This window comes from Scyliorhinus torazame, chromosome 2, assembly GCF_047496885.1.
Source record: "Scyliorhinus torazame isolate Kashiwa2021f chromosome 2, sScyTor2.1, whole genome shotgun sequence".
Lineage (NCBI taxonomy): Eukaryota > Metazoa > Chordata > Chondrichthyes > Carcharhiniformes > Scyliorhinidae > Scyliorhinus > Scyliorhinus torazame.
In genome coordinates, this window is record NC_092708.1 from 62,475,450 (window position 1) to 62,498,373 (window position 22,924).

Below are 22,924 nucleotides of genomic sequence, written 5' to 3' on the forward strand. Positions count from 1 at the left end.
GAGGAGGTATATGAGACGTATGAGGAGGTGAAAAAATCTATCTGAGGTGCATATGAACGAGTGCCTGAAGCTTACAGACAAAGGTTTAGAAATTTAAGGAAAGAATTTGGTCAAACATACATGGAGATTGAAAGGCTCAAACAGAATAATTTTGATAGGTGGATAAGGGCTTTGAAAATAGACCAAACGTATGAAGCTCTCAGAGAAATTATACTTTTGGAGGAGTTTAAAAATTCAATTCCTGATGTAGTGAGAACTCATGTGGAAGAGCAGAGGGTTAAAACTATGAGATTAGCAGCAGAAATGGCAGATGATTATGAATTAGTTTATAAATCAAAGCTTGGTTTCCAACATCAGTTTCAGCCTGTGAGGGATAGAAACTGGGGACATGAGAAATACTCAAATGGGAAAGGTAAAGGTGATCTAATGGGAGATAATAAGGAGAGTGTACCTCAGATTAAAAAAGAAATTGAGGAGGGTGGAAAAGAAATGAATCTTTCAAATGTTTTCACTGTAATAAACTAGGCCATGTAAAGTCACAGTGTTGGTGGTTGAAGAAAAGCACTGGGAAGGCTGATGTGGTAAAACAGGATAAGACAGTGGGATTTGTTAAAGGGGTAAAGGAAAGCCCAATTGAAGCGAAGGAGGTGCAAAAGATTGTTAAGCCTGATCAAGAGGTGATTGATAAGAAGGTGCCAGATGTCTTTAAAGAATTTACTTGTGTGGGTAAAGTTTGCTCATGTGTATCAGGAGGAGCAGGTAAAGAAGTCCCAATTTTAAGAGATACGGGAGCTAGTCAATCTTTAATGGTAAGAGATGAGGAGTTATGTAGTTTGGGAAGAATGTTGCCAGAAAAGGTGGTAATATGTGGAATTCAGGGTGAGAGGAGTAGCGTTCCATTATATAAGGTAAGGCTGGATAGTCCAGTGAGGAGTCGTGAAGTGGTAGTAGGAGTAATAGAGAAACTAGCTTGTCCAGGAATACAGTTTACCTTGGGTAATGATATAGCTGGATCGCAAGTGGGAGTGATGCCTACTGTGGTTGATAAGCCAGTGGAAAATCAGACAACTGAAGTGTTGAAGGACAAATATCCAGGAACTTTCCCAGATTGTGTAGTAACAAGGTCGCAAAGTCACAGGTTAAAGCAAGAGGAGAAATCAAGAGTGAAGATGAAGTTGAAGTGCAATTATCAGAAACGATTTTTGATCAGATGGTTGAAAAAGAACAAGAACAGGTGGAGGATGAGGCAGATATTTTTAGTTCAGGAAAATTAGCAGAGTTACAACAGAAAGATGTAGAAATACAACGGATGTATCAGAAAGCATATACGGAAGAGGAATCTGAGTGTGTACCAGACTGTTATTACCTTAAAAGTGATGTCTTGATGAGAAAATGGAGACCTTTACATATGCAGGTGGATGAAAAGTGGGCAGAAGTTCATCAAGTAGTATTGCCAGTAGGGTATAGAAAGGAGGTGTGCGAGTTGCACACGAGGTACCAGTGGGAGGTCATTTGGGGATAAGTAAAACTCAAGCTAAAATCCAGAAACATTTTTATTGGCCTGGACTACATAAAGATGGAGTTACATTTTGTCAATCATGTCACACATGTCAAGTGATAGGGAAACCTCAAGCAGTGATAAAACCAGCACCCATAATACTAATTCCAGCATTTGAGGAACCTTTTACAAGGCTCCTATATGATTGCATAGGACCGCTTCCTGAAACAAAATGTGGGAATCAATATCTTTTGACTATAATGGATGTATCTACTAGGTCTCCAGAGGCCATTCCAGTACGTAATATTACAGCTAAAAAGATTGTGGAGGAGTTACTTAAATTCTTTACTAGATATGGACTACCCACAGAAATACAATCGGATCAAGGATCAAATGTTATCTCAAAGTTATTCAAAGAAGTTGTGGATAGCTTAGGAATAAAACAATTTAAATCAACTGCGTACCATCCAGAGTCGCAGGGAGCGTTAGAAAGGTGGCATCAGACATTAAAGACAATGTTGAGGGCTTATTGTCAAGATTATCCAGAGGATTGGGATAAAGGAATTCCATTCGTACTGTTTGCAATTAGGAATGCACCGAATGAGTCAACCAAATTTAGTCCTTTTGAACTAATTTTTGGTCATGAGGTAAGATGACCACTTAAATTGATTAAGGAAAAATTGGTGGGTGAGAATTCGGAAATTACAATATTGGATTACATGTCAAATTTTAGGGAACGATTAAGTAGAGCAGGTGAATTGGCTAGACAACATTTAAAAGTTGCACAACATGTGATGAAACAGGTCGTGGACAAGAAATCCAAAGTTTGTAGTTTTGCCAGTGGCGATAAAGTTCTGGTGTTGTTACCAGTGGTAGGTGAGCCTTTAAAAGCTAGGTTTTGTGGACCTTATCAGATTGAAAGGAAATTAAGTGACGTGAATTATGTGGTTAAAACACCAGATAGAAGGAAGACTCACCGAGTGTATCATGTGAACATGCTTAAAAGGTACTTTGAAAGGGAAGGAGCAAAAAAGGAGGTTTTAATGATTCTAACTCAAAGTGACGAACCAAATCCAGATGACTGTGAATTTGACATACCTCAAATTAAATTGGAAAATGAGGATGTTCTTAAAAATTGGGATAAATTGTTGAGGTACCTTCCAGAGGAAAAACGAACTGACCTGAAAGAGTTATTGATATCACATGGGCAAGTTTGTGGAGATAAATTGGGAAGTACTAAAATGGCTATACATGATGTAGATGTGGGAAATGCTGTTCCAATCAAACAACATCCATATAGACTTAATACTTTAAAATTGGCACAGGTTAACAAAGAGATTGAGAGTATGCTTAAAAATGGCATAATTGAAGTAGGTTGCAGCCAATGGAGCTCACCCATAGTGATGGTGCCTAAACCAGATGGTTGTGTGTGGACTATAGAAAGGTTAATGCAGTTACAAGAACGGACTCTTATCCTATCCCACCTTTGGAGGATTGCATTGAGAAAGTGTGACAGTCCGCTTTTATTTCCAAATTGGATTTACTTAAAAATTACTGGCAGGTACCTTTATCCAAAAGGGCGAAGGAGATTTCAGCTTTTGTGACTCCAGATGGCATATACCAATTCAAAGTTATGCCATTTGGCATGAAAAACGCCCCAGCCACATTTCAATGGTTAATTAACAAAGTTGTTTCAGGATTACCCAATTGTGCGGTATACATCGACGATCTGGTAATTTTCAGCCAGACATGGAAAGACCATTTAAAACACCTGAAGGAGTTATTCGATCGACTTCAGGTGGTGGGTTTGGTGATAAATCTAACCAAAAGTGAATTTGGAAAAGCCCGAATCACTTTCCTTGAGGAGTTTTCGATACCCTCAAGACAAAGGGAAATAATGCGATTTATTGGCATGAGTCAATTTTATCGAACATTTGTGAAAAGGTTTTGTAGCGTGATTGCTCCACTGATGGACTTGCTGAAGAAACGTCAAAAATTTCAATGGACAGCGGACTTTCAACAGGCATTTGAATGCCTGAAAGCTGTGATAACCAATGCTCCTGTGTTGGAGAATTGCAAGGGACTCTGTGATCAGATTGAACTAAAGTATCGGACTTTAAAGAGAAATGCCGAGGTGTAGAGGAATGGACGGATGGTGCAGAGACCTTCTTGTTCAAAGAGACTATCAATCATGAAGAATTTCAGTTGGAGGAAGAAGAATGAAAAAAATGGACTATATTATTATACCTGTTTGCGTGTGTTGTTTTTTGAAACGATAAAATATATTTACTGTGTGCATTTCTTAAAGGAAGGTGAAAAATGAAACCAGCTTGAAGTTGATGGTTTATTTTTTTTTCTTGGGGGAGGTGTCAGGTGTCACCTTTAAGAAATAGGTGTTTAGGAGATGTACCTTTAAGAAATGGAGCTGCTCGTGTTACTGGAGTGATGTCAGAGTGTGGGTGGAGCTGAGGTCTACTTCTGCTTTTTAGTTTCAGTTTGAGAAAAACCTTGGGTGTGTGTGTTTTTCAGTGAGCTGCATCTGAATTTTAACAAAGAGCTGTACTGTTGATCTCTGCCATCCAAAGACTATCTATGGATCACTTGGTGAACCCAGAATTGTAAACGTTCTCAGTATTGAATGTAAACCTAATGTGCTCCTGTTTGAAGGTCTGTTAAGTCTTTTGGATGTTAAAAGGACAGCTTACAGGGTTAGTTAGTGTTGTAGTCTTTGGGGTTGTATTTGATTCACTGGTTGCTAAGATGTTCACTGTATCTTTTAAAAAGGTTAACTTGAGTTCATAGAATACACATTGTTTTGCTTTGAAGAAATACTTGTCCTTTTCTGCTGTACCACATCTGTAGAGTGGGTCTTGTGCTCTCCATACCACAATCTATTAAAAGTTGTATGTCAGGTGAACTCCATGATACACTTTGTGGTTCTCTAAACCCTGTCCCATAACAATATCATGTTATCATAATCCTTTATTTCATTGCAAGAGAAATGAAATGTAATGAAATGAAAATCACTTATATCACAAGTAGGCTTCAAATGAAGTTACTGTGAAAAGCTCCTAGTCGCCACATTCCGACAACACTTTTTGTTGTACTTTATCAAATGGTTTAATGTGAATGTTATATGATTTGATCACATGCTAAGATCATGGTTGATTAACTTGAACTGTGACAATATCCCTTTCCCATGCATTCTGACTTTCATAAAGTGATGGTAAAGGTATTGACTGTTAATTTGCGATAGATGTGTGCATAAGAATCAGGCCTAATTTTAATCCAACCTGCAATAAGGGAACACTGAAGGTGGGAGGTTAAAATTGTGCCTGGTCCTTTGCCTCTTGCACCATTCACATTCTTTGTCCTTTTAACTGATCTATTTCTTATTTAACATCAGCCGACCAACCTAAATCAGCAGGATTCTAATTAAAAGTTGTGTTCCAGCGATGTTATATCTGCTCTCATTGTATTTTATCTCCAAATTACAGATGCCTTGTTCAGGTTTACATCCATTAGTTTTGGTCGTGGGATTGGTATGTGGGAGCTCTTGAAGCAGCATTTTCTTTTTTTTTGAGATTTCGACATCGCAGGCTCAGTTCCTCATCCGAAATTGCACTTATGAGGTATAAAAGATGGCTCTCAGCTATAGCTCGCTGGATTATGGAATATTTACTGTCTGGTTTCCCCAAGACGGTTTCCACTTTCCAGGACGTTTCCTTCTTCTACACTTTTATTGGCTGGCAACCATGGAGTCAGTTTTGTAAATTTGTTATGAGAGTCATTATTTGCTCCTGGATGGGAAGCACGATTAGGCAGAGGAAGAAAGGCAGGCACAGCAACAATAATCACTACCAGAATCTGAACTCCCTCAAGCTACTCAGATGTGGGTATTATGTGTAGGAGGCTATGCAATTTACACAGGATCTACAATCCAAAATTAAACTATTCGACTTTGATGAGGAAGCGGTGATCATGCATGGGGGTGGCGGAAATAATTTGATGGAGTAGTAGGGTGAAGTTTTCAGAGGTGAAGGGTTGTTCAGACATTATTTTGTTGGGCTGGGGGAAAATGCCCCAGCTCCTCTTGGCCCACAGGAAATGCTTTAAAGGCACCTACCTAATGGATTAGACCTCTCTTCTTAACATGGTGAAAGAGGTAGGTTCTGAGGAATGTTTTCAAGAACGGTAGCATTGTGGATAGCACAATTTCTTCACAGCTCCAGGGTCCGAGGTTTAATTCCGGCTTGGGTCACTGACTGTGTGGAGTCTGCACATCCTCCCTGTGTGTGCGTGTGTTTCCTCCGGGTGCTCCGGTTTCCTCCCACAGTCCAAAGCTGTGCAGGTTAAGTGGATTGACCATGATAAATTGCCCTTAGTGTCCAAAATTGCCCTTAGTGTTGGGTGGGGTTACTGGGTTATGGGGATAGGGTGGAGGTGTTGACCTTGAGTAGGGTGCTCTTTCCAAGAGCCGGTGCAGACTCGATGGGCCCAATGGTCTCCTTCTACACTGTAAATTCTATGAAAAATAGGCACAGAGATTGGAAGGAAAGAATTTCAGGGATAGGAGCCTTATCAGCTGGGTCGCTAATCAAAGAATTCATAGAATCATAGAATTTACAGTGCCGAAGGAGGCCATTCGACCCATCAAATCTGCATTGGCCTTTGGAAAGAGCACCCGACTAAAGCCCACACCTCCCCCCTATCCCAGTAACCCCACCTAACCTTTTTTGGACACTAAGGGCAATTAAGCATGGCTAATCCACCTAACCTGCACATCTTTGGTCTGTGGGAGGAAACCGGAGCACCCAGAGGAAACCCACGCAGACATGGGGAGAACGTACAGACTCTGCACCCACAGTGACCCAAGCCGGAATCGAACCTGGGATCCTGGAGCTGTGAAGCAACAGTGCTAAACACTGTGCTACTGTGCCTCCCTAAGATAATTTTGGACAGATTAAAATCCGGGATGTTCAAGAGGCCAGATTTGGAGGATTACAGATATCTCAGAGTGATGTAGGGCTGGAGGAGGTTACAGAGATGAGGAGGAACGAGGCCAGGGAGACATCTGAAAATGAAGGTGAGAATTTTAAAATTGAGATGTTGTTTAAGCAGGAGCTTGTGCGTGCTGATCTGCACCAGGGTGATAAGTAAAAAGGACTCAGTGCAAGTTAGAACATGAGTATCAAAGTTTTTCATGACATCAAGTTTATGTGGGATAGAACTTGGGAGGTCAAGCAGGAGTACACTGGCATAATAAAGTCTCAACGTAACAAAGCACTTGTTGAGGGTTTCAGCAACAGACGAGCTGAGGCAGAGGTGGAATTGGGCAATGTCACAGAGGTGGAAATAGACATTCTTAATACATATGTGATCAACACTCTTCATGTGATGATGCAGTAGATATATGTGTCCATACCATTTGCTTCTCTGTTTCTGCCTCTGGTGTTCAATTTCCTGATTTAAAAAAATTGGATTAAGTGACTAGGTTCCAATATTATTGGCAGTTTACTGATCGACAGAAGGTTTATGGCCTTGGGAGTATGTCAGGAGATATACTAGAATTTATGGAGTCCCTGAAATGTACAGGGAGTGTCAAACCAGAGCAAGAAGCAGTGTGGGGAAGAGTGAGAGTTTCTAAGCCAAAGTTGTATTGTACCAAGGTTTGGGCTGAGCCCCTTCATCTTCCTAATTGTCATGGGTGTTCTATCTGAGAAAGTGAGATAGTAAATGCCATGGTCAGTGATAGTTGCAGATGACGTTGAGCAATGTGATGAGGTGATGAGAACATGACCGAAAAGCACTGAAAGACAGTAGACCAAAGACCCAATTTATGGGCTGTCAGTTTGAGCCTAGGGAAGAGGATCAGAGTGAAGATGTGAAGAATTGGAAAAAGTACCTGGATCAGTGGTGGCAAAAGAAAGAAGATTGAAAATAGAAACTAAGCTGCCATCTGACACCTTCTTCAACTGCAGCCAACAGTATTCTATTACAATTGAAATGAAATGAAATGAAAATCGCTTATTGTCACAAGTAGGCTTCAAATGAAGTTACTGTGAAAAGCCCCTAGTCGCCACATTCCGGCGCCTGCTCGGGGAGGCTGGTGCGGGAATTGAACCGTGCTGCTGGCCTGCCTTGGTCTGCTTTAAAAGCCAGTGATTTCGTCCAGTGTGCTAAACCAGCCCCTCCATGAAGAAAAGTATCTTCCAGTGTGTCCAATGTTTTTAATTTAAGATCCTAAAGATGTTACTAATATCAATCTGATTGCTACTTCTTGTCTTCCTGAGTTAATAGCTGCTAATATCCAGGATCTGCAAAAATTCATGTCCCATGATGGGTAGCTTATACAGTTTCATATTTCCTTCCTGTTTGGTTGCATTTATAATCACATAAGTGTAGCAGTGTTTGTAATTGACTTGTTCATTTTCAATTCAACAGATGTCGGCTCAGTTGAGGGTCTGGCATATCACAAAGCTTGGGATACTCTTTACTGGACAAGTTCGACAACATCAACTATTTCAAGACATACAATTGACCAAAACAGGTTTGGAGCTTTTGACCAAGATATCATCGTTGCAATGTCTCCCGATGACCATCCTCATGTGCTTGCATTGGATGAGTGCCACAAGTAAGAAGTTATCGTTTGTTTCCAGTTCATCAGATTAATCATTTGTAATTGCCATTTTGGTATATAAATTTGCATTATCTAGAACTATGGAAACAGTTTGAATTTTTAAAGGAATTCATTTATTTTATAATTGTCTGTCTATTTTCTCTTATAATATGTGGAAATTAAAATCGTCACTGTTTAGCTAACCTTGTGTGCCAAAAGAAGGCAATTAATTGATCTGCTCCCAATGCTCTTGAATGACATTCCTGAACGTGTCTCTGCGTCGACACAACATATTGCACTGCTATCATGATTCCTGCAAAGAAACTGGAAGTCCAGAACTGGAGAATCATGCCTGTATTCTACTGCTCTGTAATTACATATTGGCATTTTATTAAGCATCATCCTGACACGGCTCTTGGCGGCGCAGTACATTCTGCAGAATTTATAGGGTGTCCAAATTGGAGAGATCACAGAGTTCATTCCTTCACTCTCATGAATTTTTAGTCTCAATTATTTTACTTCAGAAACTCAGAATCAAACATTCAGCCATAATGAGCCCAATTGAAAAGAATGTCTTGTGCAGTGGGTTATTCTAAGGTCGAGACAATGACAGGTTTCCTGAGTGTGACACAACCGATCCTCCAGGTCTGACCAGAATACCCCCCGCAACCAACCGCCTCCCGCTGTCCTGGTCCAACCTTACCCCGTCTCCCCGTCTGACTCTCCCCTTCTATGTCTTTCTTCTCTGCACCCTAGTTACTCCTCACCAATGCAGCTTGCGGCTCGTTAACTGCTCCTGTCTCACTCAACCTGAGTGAGGCATGTTTGACGAACAGGGGGCGGGATTCTCCACTCCCGCGCCGTCGTGAACGCCGTCGAGGTTCACGACGGCGCGAAACGGCCCCTATCCCGACCGATTCAGGCCCCGACAATGGGCTAGGATCGGGGCCGCGTCATCTACACGCGCCAGGCCTTGTCGCCGCGTAAAGGCGGCGCTGCATTGATGATGCGGCCGGCGCCGCATAACTGGCATCACCCGTGCATGCACGGGTTGGCCTGCGCCAACCCGCGCATGCGTGGTTGCCGTCCTCTCAGTCCGCCCCGCAAGAAGATGGCGGACAGATGTTGCGGGGCCGCGGAAGGAAGGAGGTCCTCCTTCAGAGAGGACGGCCTGACGATCGGTGGGCACCGATCGCAGGCCATGCCACATTTGAGGTACCCCCCGGTGCAGGATCCCCCCCTTCCCCGCCACCCCAGTGTTCCCATGCTGTTCCCGACGGCAGCGACCAGGTGTGGACGGCGGTGGGGGGGAACCCGCCGTTTTGGCCTGGCCGTTCGACCCATCTGGGCCTGAGAATAGCGGGGGTGCCGGAGAATCGCCATTTTGGGTGTCTCCGGCGATTCTCTGGCCTGCGGAACTCGATGGGGCCGTTCCCGCCGCTTGGGAGAATCGCGGGAGGGCGTCGGACCGGCATCCCGGGAAATTTTGGCTGCCCAGGCGATTCTCCCAACCGGCGCGGGAGTGGCGAATCTTGCCCAGGGGCTTTGGAATTTCAATGAGAGTCAGTCCCTCCAGAGTGCGCAATCCACTGGAGATTCCCACTCAGAGGAGGTTACAGGCCAATATTTGTGCGAAAAGAAGTATTTTGTTTTGGTCTTTTTTGTTATCAACAGTTAACATTTGAAAATTGGGTTTAACAGCCAATTAAAAATACAATGAAGAACAGGGGCTGGATTCTCCGCAGCCCCTCGCCGAAATTGCGTTCGGCGCGGGGACGCAGAATGGCCGTTTATGAGGAAATCGGGACCGGCGCCGCTGAAGCGATTCTCTGGTCCCAGGGGCGGCTAGGGGGCCATTGGCAGAGCCACACCCCCCCCCCCCCCCCCGCTCCCTACGATTCTAGACGCAAAACTGGCCGAGTTCCCAACGGCATGGCTCTTAACCACCTATCAGCCGTCGGAACCTCGGGTGGTGGCTGCGGACTCAGTCAGCCGCCCTGGTTGGGGGCTGGGGGATCGATCACCGGGTGGGGGTGGGGGCGGGGGGGGGGGGGGGGCTCATGGACGGGAAAGGAAGCGATCGGGCTGCATGGATCTGCAGGCTCGTGTGATCTCGGGGGGGGGTGGGCTACATTTTGGATGACGGTCCACGGTCTGAATCCACCATCTCGCACGGCTCCACCACCGCCGTGCGCATGCGTGGACTCCCAACCGGAGGTGCGGGGGCCCCTTATCCGCAGCCAGAGCTGCGAGGAGCACTCTGGGGGGGGTTCTGCCAGCCCCCTGCAGGTAGGAGAATTGCTCAGGACTTTCTGAAGGAAAGTCAAGAGTGAAACGCCAGCATTCTACGCTGATGTGGGGACATAGCCCCATTTCTGGAGAATTCACCCCCAGATGTTAAAGCTAATTGGTTTTTAAAGTGATCTTAAAGCCACATCAGCCTGTCCCACTTGGTTGCATTCTTGCCGCTGGAGTCAGAAGGTTCTGTGCTCAAGATCCTCTCCAGAGACTTGAGCACAGAAATGTAGGTTGACACTTCTGTGCATTTCTAAGGGAATACCGCACTGCTGCAGTTGCTGTCTTCCATGTGAGATGTTAATCCAAAGCCCCATCAGCTCTCTGAGGTGAATGAAAGAAATCCCCTGACAGCTTTTTGGAGAAGGGCAGGGTAGTTATCCAATTCCTATCCCTCAATCAGCATAACTCAAAACTGATTATCTGCCAATTATTGCATTCCTGTACATGGGGGTTTTCTGCTCATGAATTGGCTGCTGCGCTTCGTTTATCATTTCCTTCACCTCAATAAAGTACCCATTGGCTGTAAACGGTTTTGGGATGTTTTGAGGCTGTTAAAGGCACTCTGCCTTTAAATGCAAAGCTTTCTTTCCATTGCTCACTTAGCACTTCCTAAATGGATTTCGAAAAAATATCAAATTGTGACCTTCGTAAATTATTTATTTAGTGATAATCATATGTTGAGCTATAAAATTGTCATGGCGTAAAAGGAGGCCATCAGGTTCTTTGAATTCATGGTGGTTCTCTGTAGGGTGATCCAGACAGTCCAGGATAGAGCTATATTATTTATAATTGTTTCTGTCCTCAGCAGAGGATACAATCATTAGCTTTATATTCATGGAATAAGGAAGCTTTGCAAAATTGATTGGAAACTGGTTAGATGATTTTATTGTCTGGGGATAATACAATGCAAAGTTTAAACATTGCTTGCAGCTTACTTGCTTTGAACTGACCCAGGCAGATGGGGTAGAATTGATTCCTCTGTTACTGAGGCCTTAAATCAGTTCCTCTCGTCAGCGAGTCTACAGTGCTAATCTCTGTTTCAAATTAACAGTAATTTGAAATGTCAATCATAAAAATCATAACAATAGTTACTATGAGAAATACAAATGTCACGTTTATATGATGCTCTAAAATCTTTATTGACGAGCTTGAATGGAGCATTGTAGGTGAAGCTCTCTCTTTGATATCATTTGCACATTGTGGCAGATTTTGTTTCATAACAACCATGGTTAAAAGCACATCGGGTTGAATCTTCCATGGAGTGGCAATCACATTCCCATTGCCATTCCGCTCCTATTTCTTTACCCTGCACTGGAGCCCGGCATTTCAAATTAGGCCCCTTTAGAAATGTGCAACATACATTTTCTCAGAATCCTTCTTCATGATGCAGGATTGATGCCACACATCCTTGTGACAGAATGAGCTTCCATATTTTGCTCAGTCTTCATTCAGTGACACTGCAAAAGGCTTTGGGGCATTTAAAGAGCTTTTCACTGTGATGTGTTGGGTGTTCTGGATCACATACAGGTCACCAACACTTGAAATAGTGCAACACTATTTTATTGAATCATTAACTGTTTAAACTTACTTAAGACTGTGGGTTAATACGATACTAGCTTTAACTAAAGACCTTTGCCTTGTCCTAACCAGTCGATGCACTCAGCACATGGTGAATGTCTGTGTTGCAGGCTGTGAGCTCTGTCCTGCTAGCTAGCTGCAACTCAAATGAGCAGGAACTCTGATGCACCCTGTCTTTATAGTGCGTGTGCTCTCACTGGTGATTGGCTGCGGTGTTGTGTGTGTTGATTGGTCCCACTGTGTGTCCATCAGTGTGTGTCTGCACCATGATATACTGGTGTATATTATGACATCCCCCTTTTATAAAAAATGTACTTGCGTGGCAATAAATAGTATATGGTGAATGTTCCTGACTACGTGTGTGCGAAATATTTACAGGACTATGTACATAAAAACTAAGCTATTTACATGGGAAGGTGCCTGGTGCAGAGAAACAGTGTGTCACAAGAATAACGAGATGAACACTATATACAAACCACTTGAACGATTAAACTGAAGAACAGAACAAATCAGAAAGTCCATAAGTCCACAAAGTTCACAAATTAAGTCTCTGAGGTGGGCGACGAATTCGGGTTGACCGCCTCAAAAGTGGGTCGGGAGCCGCCGGCTGAGGAGCGAGCTGGACTGAGTCAGCGTGAGGAGGCTGCAGAGTGACCAGAATCTCTGCATAGTCCAGGTCAGGGTCAACAGGAGGGTGTGGCAATGGTGGAGGATCACGTAGCGAGCACGGAACGAGACGAAGGGCACGTCGATTGCGGCGCAGCATGTAGCCATCCGGTAGACGAACCAGGAACGAGCAGAGCCACCTGCCGAAGAACCACAGCGGTTGCAGACCAGCCACCATCCAGAAGATGGATGCGGATGTTGTCACCTAGAGCCAGAGCAGGGAGATCAGCTGCATGGGAGTCATGAGCCGCCTTGTGCTGTGCACGAGACAGTTGCATTCGTTGAAGGACCGGGACGTGGTCGAGGTCTGGGACATGAATGGACGGCACCGTCATTCTCAGGGTGCGACCCATGAGCGGCTGGGCTGGCGACAGGCCAGTGGACAGTGGGGCCGAGCGATAGGCCAGCAGGGCGAGGTCGAAATCGGACCCAGCTTCGCCAGCCTTGCAGAGGAGCCGTTTGACTATGTGGACGCCCTTCTCCGCTTTGCCATTGGATTGCGGGTACAGGGGACTGGATGTCACATGTGGAAAATTGTACCTCCTGGCAAAGTTGGACCATTCCTGGCTTGCGAAGCAGGGGCCATTGTCCGACATCACAGTGAGGGGCATGTCGTCTCGAGCAAAGGTGTCCTTACAGGCACGGATGACTGCAGACGATGTGATGTTGTGTAAACGTACCACCTCCGGGTAGTTTGAAATATAGTCTACAATCAGGACATAGACCCTGCCCAGCGTGTGGAACAGGTCGATGCTGACCTTGGACCAAGGGGACGTGACCAAGTTATGGGGCTGTAGGGTCTCACGTGGTTGGGCCGGCTGGAAGCGCTGACAAGTGGGGCAGTTGAGCACAGTGTCGGCGATGTCGTCATTAATGCCGGGCCAGTACACTTCCTCTCGGGCCCGTCGGCGGCACTTCTCCACGCCAAGATGGCCCTCGTGTAGCTGTTCCAAGACGAGCTGGCGCATGCTGTGCGGGATGACAATGCGGTCTAGTTTCAGAAGAACACCATCGACTACCATCAGATCATCTCTGATGTTGTAGAACTGCGGGCATTGGCCCTTGAGCCACCCATCTGTTAGGTGGCGCATGACACGCTGTAGCAAAGGGTCGCCGCTGTCTCGCGGCGAATTTGGACGAGGCGTTCATCCGTGGCAGGTAGATTGGAGGCCACGAAGGCCACCTGGGCATCAACCTGGCAGACGATTCCCGCTGGGTCACACAGAGTGTTGAATGCCCTGGAGAGAGTGTCGGCGATGATTAGGTCTTTGCCCGGGGTGTATACCAGCGGGAAGTCGTATCGCCGGAGCTTGTGCAGAATACGCGGGAGGCGAGGCGTCATGTCGTTCAAGTCTTTCTGTATTATATTGACCAGCGGGCGATGGTTGGTCTCGACGGTGAATTGGGGAAGGCCGTACACATAATCATGAAACTTGACAACACCGGTCAAAAGGCCCAGGCACTCCTTTTCTAACTGCGCGTAGCGCTGTTCCGTGGGGGTCATGACGCGTGACGCATATGCAACGGGAAGCCATCCTTCCTTTAGAGATCGTGGGCTCCTCGAAGGACTCCCTGCTTGGCGCACAGGCATGCAAGCTGTTGAACCTCATTCAAAGAGTTCACTCTCTCTCCCTCCTGATGACACGCCCGCCTTCCAGGGCGCTGACTTCAGGTTGCAACTCGACGCCATCATCGACCAGCACCGCGACATCTTTGAAGGCATGGGCACGCTCTCATATACTTACAGGATCCTACTCAAACAGAACGCCACGCCTGTGGTGCATGCACCTCGCAGAGTCCCAGCACCCCTCAATGACCGCCTCAAGCATCAGCTGCAGGACCTCCAAGACCAAGGAGTGATCTCTAGAGTTACGGAACCAACCGACTGGGTCAGTTCCATGGTGTGCGTAAAAATGCTTTCCGGCGAGCTGAGAATTTGCATTGATTCCAAGGGTCTGGTTCGCAATATCATGAGGGAGCATTATCCAATTCCCAAGCGCGAAGAGATCACATGCGAGATGGCTCGCGCCAAGCTCTTCACCAAATTTGATGCCTAGAAGGGATTCTGGCAAATACAGCTCGATAAATCCAGCAGAAAACTGTGTACCTTTAACACCCCACTCCTGGTACCAAGATGTGTTGGATGTTCTGGATCACATACAGGTCACCAACACTTGAAATAGTGCAACACTATTTTATTGAATCATTAACTGTTTAAACTTACTTAGGCTGTGGGTTAATATGATACTCGCTTTAACTAAAGACCTTTGCCTTGTCCTAACCAGTCGATGCACTCAGCACATGGTGAATGTCTGTGTTGCAGGCTGTGAGCTCTGTCCTCCTAGCTAGCTGCAACTCGAATGAGCGGGAACTCTGATGCCCCCTGTCTTTATCATGCGTGTGCGCTCACTGGTGATTGGCTGTGGTGTTGTGTGTGTTGATTGGTCCCACTGTGTGTCCATCAGTATGTGTCTGCACCATTTTATACTGGTATTAGTGATTGAACGTCAGTGAGGTAAGTGGGTAGGATGGTAGGGAGTAGTGTGCCAGCTACATAGGAGAGCTTGTCAGGGTGATAACTGGCAGGGTGGATAGGGTGGCAGCTGGGTAAAGTGGTAGTTTGTAGGGTGGGTAGTCTGCCAACTGCATTAGGGCGGTGAGGTTGGGTGAGGTCGGGTTGGGAGGATAATCATAGGGTCACGGAGGGAGGGAGACAGTTGGGGAGGAGTTGGAGAGCTGTTGGGGAGATGGAGGTTTGGGGTTGTCAGAGTTTCTGGAAGAGTTGAAGGGTTGGAGGAGGAGTGAGAGTCAGAGAATCAGGGTGATGAAGGGTTTGGGTTAATCTAAAGAGTTCTAATTAACTATTTTTTTAAAAAATCACTGTAATAATGCAACAGCAAAATTCTAAGATGTGGTTGTGCCTTGCTTGATTCAAACATCTAGCTGTGGAAACACAAAGTAATTGGATTAAAAAGCAACTGTTTAATTTGGAAAAATAGAGCTTTCAGATAAGGCAAAACTTGGTCGGTTGAAATTTGTCTCCTGCAAAGTGAGCGGAAGCACATTGACAACCCATTTTACACTCTGCTCAATTTTGTTCTCCACACCAAGTGATTTCACAGCTCCCATCTATTGTTTATTAAATTTTGTAAATGGGTCCCAGTGTTAGATTCGAAGTTATGAAATAGTTTTCTTGAACTACATCACAAAGGCTTCAAAAGTAAAGAACTTTTGTAGTGGGGTTGTCACTACTTTAATGTTAGCAAATACGTCAGTCAATTTGCACCAAGCAATAAGGTAAATTACTTAATAATCTGACTCAGTGATGTTGGTTGAGTGGGTAAATGCTGCCCAGAATATTGAGGGTCCTCCCATCTTGTTCTTTAAATAATGTAATTGGTTAATTTAAGTCCACCTGGATGGTGAAGTGGAACTTCAATTTAATTCCCCATCCACCGGTCTCACTCCCACCCCCCATATCAGGGCCAAAATCTGACCCAAAGTTTGTAGAATGGGGCTTGCATGACCTCCTGACTCAGAAGTGAGAGCACAGTTGTTCTCTGTGTGTCTTCGTTTCCCATTTCTGATCTTCACTTTAAAAAAAAATTATTTACAGGATGTGGGCGTCGCTGATTAGGCCAACATTTATTGCCCATTCCTAGTTGCCCTTCAGAAGATGGTGGTGAGTTGCCTTCTTGAACCACAGCAGTCCTTGAGATGTAGGTGCACCCACTGTGCTGTTAGGGAGGGAGTTCCAAGATGTTGACCCAGCGACAGTGGGAGAATGCAATACATTTCCAAGTCAGGATGGGGAGTGGCTTCACAGAATCACAGAATACAACAGTGCAGAAGAGGCCCTTCAGTCCATCAAGTCTGCACTGACGCATGAAAGTCCCTGATCTGCCCATCTCCTCCCACTGAACAGAATCACAGAAGACTTGGAGGGGAACCTCCAGGTGGTGGGGTTCCCAGGTATCTGCTGCTCTTGTCCTTCCGGCTGTTAGTGGTCGTGGGTTTGGAAGGTGCTGTCTGAGGAACCTTGGTGAGTTACTGCAGTGCGTCTTGTAGATGGTACACATGGATGCCACTGTTTGTTGGTGGTCGGGGTTTGAATGTTTGTGGAAGAGGGAGCAATCAAGCGGGCTGCTTTGTCCTGGGTGGTGTCGAGCTTCTTGAGTCTTGTTGGAACTGCACTCAACCAGGCAAGTGGAGAGTATTCCATCATACTCCTGACCAGTGCATTGTTGATGGTGGACTTTGGGGAGTCAGGAGGTGAGTTACTCATTATAGGATTCCGAGCCTTTGACGTGCACTGGTAGCCACTGTATTAATATGGCTAGTCTGTTTAGTCTGATCAATGGTAGCCCCCAGGATGTTGGTTGTGGGGAATTTAGAGAAGGTAATGCCATTGAATGTCAAGGAGCGAATGTAGGAGATGGCCGTTACCTGGCACTTGTGTGGCGCGAATGTAACTTGCCACTTGTCAGCACAAGGTAGCCTTGTGGCAGCACGGTAGCCTTGTGGATAGCACAATTGCTTCACAGCTCCAGGGTCCCAGGTTCGATTCTGGCTTGGGTCACTGTCTGTGCGGAGTCTGCACATCCACCCCGTGTGTGCGTGGGTTTCCTCCGGGCGCTCCGGTTTCCTCCCACAGTCCAAAGATGTGCGGGTTAGGTGGATTGGCCATGATAAATTGCCCTTAGTGTCCAAAATTGCCCTTAGTGTTGGGTGGGGTTACTGGGTTATGGGGATAGGGTGGCGGTGTTGACCTTGGGTAGGGTGCTCTTTCCAAGAGCCGGTGCAGACTCGATGGGCTGAATGGCCTCCTTCTGCTCTGTAAATTCTATGATAATCTAAGGTCTTGCTGCATTTAGCCATAGACTGCTTCATTATCTGAGGAGTCGTGAATGGTGCTGAACATTGTGCAGTCATCCGCAAACATCCCCACTTCTTTTTTTAAAATAAATTTAGAGTACCCAATTCATTTTTTCCAATTAAGGGGCAATTTAGCGTGGCCAAACCACCTACCCTGCACATCTTTGGGGTGTGGGGGCGAAACCCATGCAAATACGGAGAGACTGTGCAAACTCCACACGGACAGTGACCCAGAGTCAGGATCGAATCTGGGACCTCTGCACCATGAGGCAGCAATGCTAACCACTGCACCACCATGTTGCCCTAACATCCCCACTTCTGACCTTATGATGGAAGAAAGGTAATTGTTGAAGCAGCTGAAGATGGCTGAGCCTTGGAGACTACCCAAATGAACTCCTGCAGTGATGTCCTGTAGCTCTGAGATGATTGACCTCCAACCACTACAACCATATTCCTTTGTGCCAGGTATGACTCCATCGAGTGGAGAATCTTCCCCTGATTCCTGTTGACTCCAGTTTAGCTAGGGCTCCTTGATGGCATACTCGGACAAATGCTGCCTTGATGACAAGCGCAGTCACTCTCACCTCACCTCTGGCATTTAGTTCTCATGTCCATGTTTGAACCAAGACTGTAATGAGGTCAGGAGCTGAGTGACCCTGGCAGAACCCAAACTGAGCATCCGTAAGCAGGTTATTGCTGAGTAAGTGCCGCTTGATAGCTCTGTTAATAACTCATTCCATCACTTTGATGATGATGGGGAGTAGACTGATACGGCGATAATTGGCTAGGTTGGATTTGTCCAATTTTTGAGTATAGGACACACTTAGGCAATTTTCCACATTGCCGGGTAAATGCCACTGTTGTAGCTGTACTGGAACAGCTTTGTTAGGGGTACGGCAAGTTCTGGAGCACAAGTCTTCAGTACTATTGCCAGGATATTTTCAGGGTCCATAGCCTTTGCAGTATCCAGTGCATTCAGCCATTTCTTGATATCACATGGAGTGAATCGTATTGGCTGACATCTGTGATGCTGGGTGTCGTGTTGGGTGTTCCGATGCACAAATGATCCAACACGGCTGTAGATGGTACAACTCTGTTTTATTGTCTTAACAACGACAACGACTAACTGCTGGCTTATGTACGTGCTTCACCAGCTAACCTGTGGACCCAACCCTATGACTATCTTAGTGAGGCATTCAGCACATGGTCTATGTCTGAGTGGCACGCTGTGAGCTCTGTGCTCTGAGCTATCTCCTGGTAGAATGAACGGGAACTGTGGTGTTCCCTGTTTTATAGTGCGTATGCTCTCACTGGTGTTGGCTGCGATGTTATGTGTGTGCTGATTGGTCCAACTGCCTGTCCATCAGTGTGTGTGTGATTGCACCATGATATGCTGATGTGGATATCATGACACTGGGGACCTCTGGAGGAGACCGAGATGGATTATTCACTTGGCTATTCAGACTGAAGATTTTTGCGAATGCCTCAGCCTTGTTTTTTGCACAAATGTGCTGGGCTCCTCCATCATTGAGGATGGGAATATTTGTGTAGCCTCCTCCTCCAGTGAATTGTGTAGCCTCCTCCTCCAGTGAATTGTGTAGCCTCCTCCTCCAGTGAATTAATTGTCCACCACCATTCCCGGCTGGATGTGGCAGGACTACAGAGCTTAGATCTGATGCGTTCATTATGGAAATGCTTAGCTCTGTATATTATGTGCTGCTTACACTGTTTGGCACACAAGTAGTCCTGTGTTGTAGCTTCACCAGGTTGACATCTCATTTATCGATATGCCTGATGTTGCTCCTGGCATGTTCTCCTACACACTTCATTGAACCAGGCTCGATCCCCTGGGTTGGTGGTAATATGGGGAATATGCCGGGCCATGAGGTTGCAGATTGTGGTAGAAAGCAATTCTGCTGATGGCCCACAGCACCTCATGGATGCCCAGTCTTGAGTTGCTAGATCTGTTCGAAGTTGTCCCATTTAGCACGGTGAGAGTGCCACACAACACGATGGAGGATATCCTCAATGTGACGACGAGACTTTGTCTCCGCAAGGACTGTGCGGTGGGCACTTCTACCGATACTGTCATGGACAGATGCATCTGCAGCAAACGGATTGCCGAGAATGAGGCCAAGTATGTTTTTCCCTCTTGTTGTTTCCCTCACCACCTGCACAGTCCCAATTTAGCAGCTATGTCCTTTAGGACCCGCCAGCTCGGCCTGTCGTAGTACTACCGACCCACTCTTGGTGATGACCATTAAAGTCCCTCACCCAGAGAATATTGTGTGTCCTTGCCACCCTCAGTGCCTCCTCCAGGTGTGTTCAACATGGAGGAGTATTGATGCATCAGCTGATGGTGGCCGGTACGTGGTAATCAGCAGGAGGTTTCTTGCCCATGTTTAACCTGATACTTCATGGGGTACAGAGTCGATGTTTAGGACACCCAGCGCAACTCCCTTCCAACTGTGTACCGCTGTGCTGCCACCTCTGCTGTGTCTGTCCTGTCGGTGATATAGGACATACCTAGTGATAGTGGTGACTGGGACATTGTCTGTAAGGTATGATTCTGTGAGGATGACTATGTCAGGCTGTTGCTTAACTAGTCTCAGTAAGAAGTCTTACAACACCAGGTTAAAGTCCAACAGGTTTGTTTCAAACACTAGCTTTCGGAGCACTGCTCCTTCCTCAGGTGAATGCTTAAGTAGTCTGTGAGACAACTCTCCCATCTTTGGCAAAGCGCCTAAATGTTAGTAAGGAGGATTTTGCAGGGGTCGGCAGGGCTCTGTTTGCCATTGTCGTTTCCAGTGTCTGGTTTGATGCCATGTGGTCCATCCGGTTTCATTCCTTTTTTGTGTTTTTGTAACGGTTGAATACAACTGAGTGGCTTGCCAGGCCACTTCACTTCAGAGGTCATTTAAGAGTCAACCACATTGCTGTGCGTCTGCAGTCACAGGCAAAGGATGGATTTTTACAACAATCAACAATAGTTTCATGGTCATCATTAGACTTTTAACTCCAGACATTTTATTGAGTTTAAATTCCATCACCTGTCATGGTGGGATTCGAACCCGGGTCCCCAAATCATTATATTGGCTCTCTGGATTACTAGTCCAGCGACAATACCACTTTGCCACCACCTCTTTGAGTCACTTCAAGTGCTTGATGAAGAAAGCTGAGAAAAGAATCAAGTATGGGAGCACATTGATGGCAAGTGAGTATATAGAGTTCGAGAACAGGGGCAGCATTTTGATTCCAATATGGCGGCAAGGTGGGAGGAGAGCAGTCACAGAATTCCCCCGAAAGGCAGATAGCTAATTTACTCAAGACCAATCAAGGTCATTGATCAGAGACCCCTCAGTCGCAAACTGGTTAGGCCGGAGGCCTGGGGTCACTTTGAGGCAACCCCTACAAGCCAACACACTGACCTGGTCACAGCTTCCGTTGCAGGAAACCTTTGGAGGGTTATCCCTCTATAGTGATGGGCCGTTAGCTGTGATCATTTATTTTCCTCATGTTTCAACATTGTGCCAAGAGGGCACATCATGATGGAAGTTTCCTCCTCTCCCTTCCCTGCAACAGCAGGCCGCAGCTCCTTCACCTTTTATTGAATGTCAGCATGCCCTCTAGTCACTAATCGGCCAATCCTGCAAAAACTCCTTTTGGGTGACTGTTTGCAACATGGTGTGGGGTTGGTAACCACATTTGATTTTGAGGAATGACCTTACAGAGGCCTTTAAAATTATTTTATTTTATATTTAAAGTACCCAATTATTTTTTTCTCCAATTTAGGGGTAATTTAACGTGGCCAATTCACCTACCCTGCACACCTTTGGGTTGTGGGGGTGAGACCCACCAGACAGGGGGATAATGTGCAAATGCTACATGGACAGTGACCCAGGGCCAGGATTGAACCCGGGTGCTCAGCGCCGTGAGGCAGCAGTGCTAACCATTGCACCTTATGAACGGCTTTGATAGAGTGGGTACAGAAGGAATATTTCCTCTTGTGGACACGAGCATAAATGGAGGCCACCAAAATAAAAATTTACCACGAGATCCAGTCGGGAATTCAGAAGAATCTTTACCCAAAGAGTGGTGAGGCAGGTTGTTGTTGAAGTGAATAGTAGGGATGCATTTAAGGGGAAGCTAGACAAACATGTGAGGGAGAAGGAAATAGAGGGTTCTGGTGATAGATATCGGGAAGGAAAGATCAGAGGAGGCTCGAGTGGAGCCTAACTACAGGCATAGATTGGTCAGGCCAAGTGGCTTGTCTCTGTGCTATGTGTCTTTTGTAAGTCTGTGAATATCTTCGAGAATTATAATAGTTGTATTACTATAATTGTTACATGTCATGAAAGCAAGTTCAATTATTTTTTTCTGCATTAAACAATGATGAATGAATTTTAGGTGGTACAATGTTTATTTCTCTTGGCAGCTAAAAATGTAACTGTATAATTTATTTGTCGCTGGAGTTTTAAATTGATTGATGAACTATTATACGACTTTCCTACACTAGAGTCGAGGTTCTCTTTACAAAACTATAAAACTCTTTCGTGAGATTTGACATGCTGTTTTATTTTCAACCTTTTGCAGTTTAATGTTCTGGACAAACTGGAATGAACAGCAGCCAAGTATCATGAAAGCAACCTTGTCTGGAGGAAATGTTCAGATCATTGTTAGCACTGACATTTTCACACCAAATGGACTGACGATTGATCATCAAGCAGAGAAACTATATTTCTCTGACGGCTCTGTTGGAAGAATTGAAAGGTGTGAATATGATGGGACACACAGATATGTAAGTCAATAATTTTACATTCTAATACAAAAATTTGGGTTGCATCTTATTCCATCCATCAGACTTCTCAATGAATTAGAAGTGTTTCCGCTGCGTGTTATGTAGGCTAATAGTGCAGACACTTTGCACATGTAACCAGCCAATGAAATGAATGACCAACTTGCTTTTTGGTGAAAACCGAGCAGGCAAGCAGTTAATTCCAGCTGGGTGATTCACTAACCGATATCCGCTGTCTTCACTCGATTGTTTGACCAGGCAGCAAGGACAACCTCCTGAAGCTGACAAGCTTGCCAACTGCAATTTTAAATGTGTCCTGATTATGGAAAGGCATTATAGATTCCCGATCAGGAAAGGGAATCCAGAGGCATTTAAGGAAAGCTTTTTTTTTTTACTTCCCTTGTGCATTCAGGCCCCAGAAGGAAACTTTTGGCTGCCAGAGTCACACCATTTTTCATTTCCAGGAGTCCCTTGCAATACTTACCTCCTCCGCATCTCATCATTTTCCAATTGAGCTTCCTGGCATCCAAACATCCGCTCCTGTCCACTGGCCGTTTGTTATTTGCTGGATGTTTTGAGCAGGCAGTTGATAGGT

The 22,924-nt window shown here is 45.5% G+C and overlaps 1 protein-coding gene across 1 annotated transcript in view; it reads left to right on the plus strand.

The window, feature by feature from the left end:
- Positions 1-22,924, plus strand: part of LOC140406652 (low-density lipoprotein receptor-related protein 1-like) — a 1,475,832-nt gene that overhangs the window by 923,453 nt on the left and 529,455 nt on the right. Inside the window, exons 36-37 of the mRNA XM_072494659.1 lie at positions 7,943-8,132; positions 22,128-22,332. Coding sequence (XP_072350760.1) covers positions 7,943-8,132; positions 22,128-22,332 — 395 coding nt within the window. The remainder of the gene's footprint in view (positions 1-7,942; positions 8,133-22,127; positions 22,333-22,924) is intronic.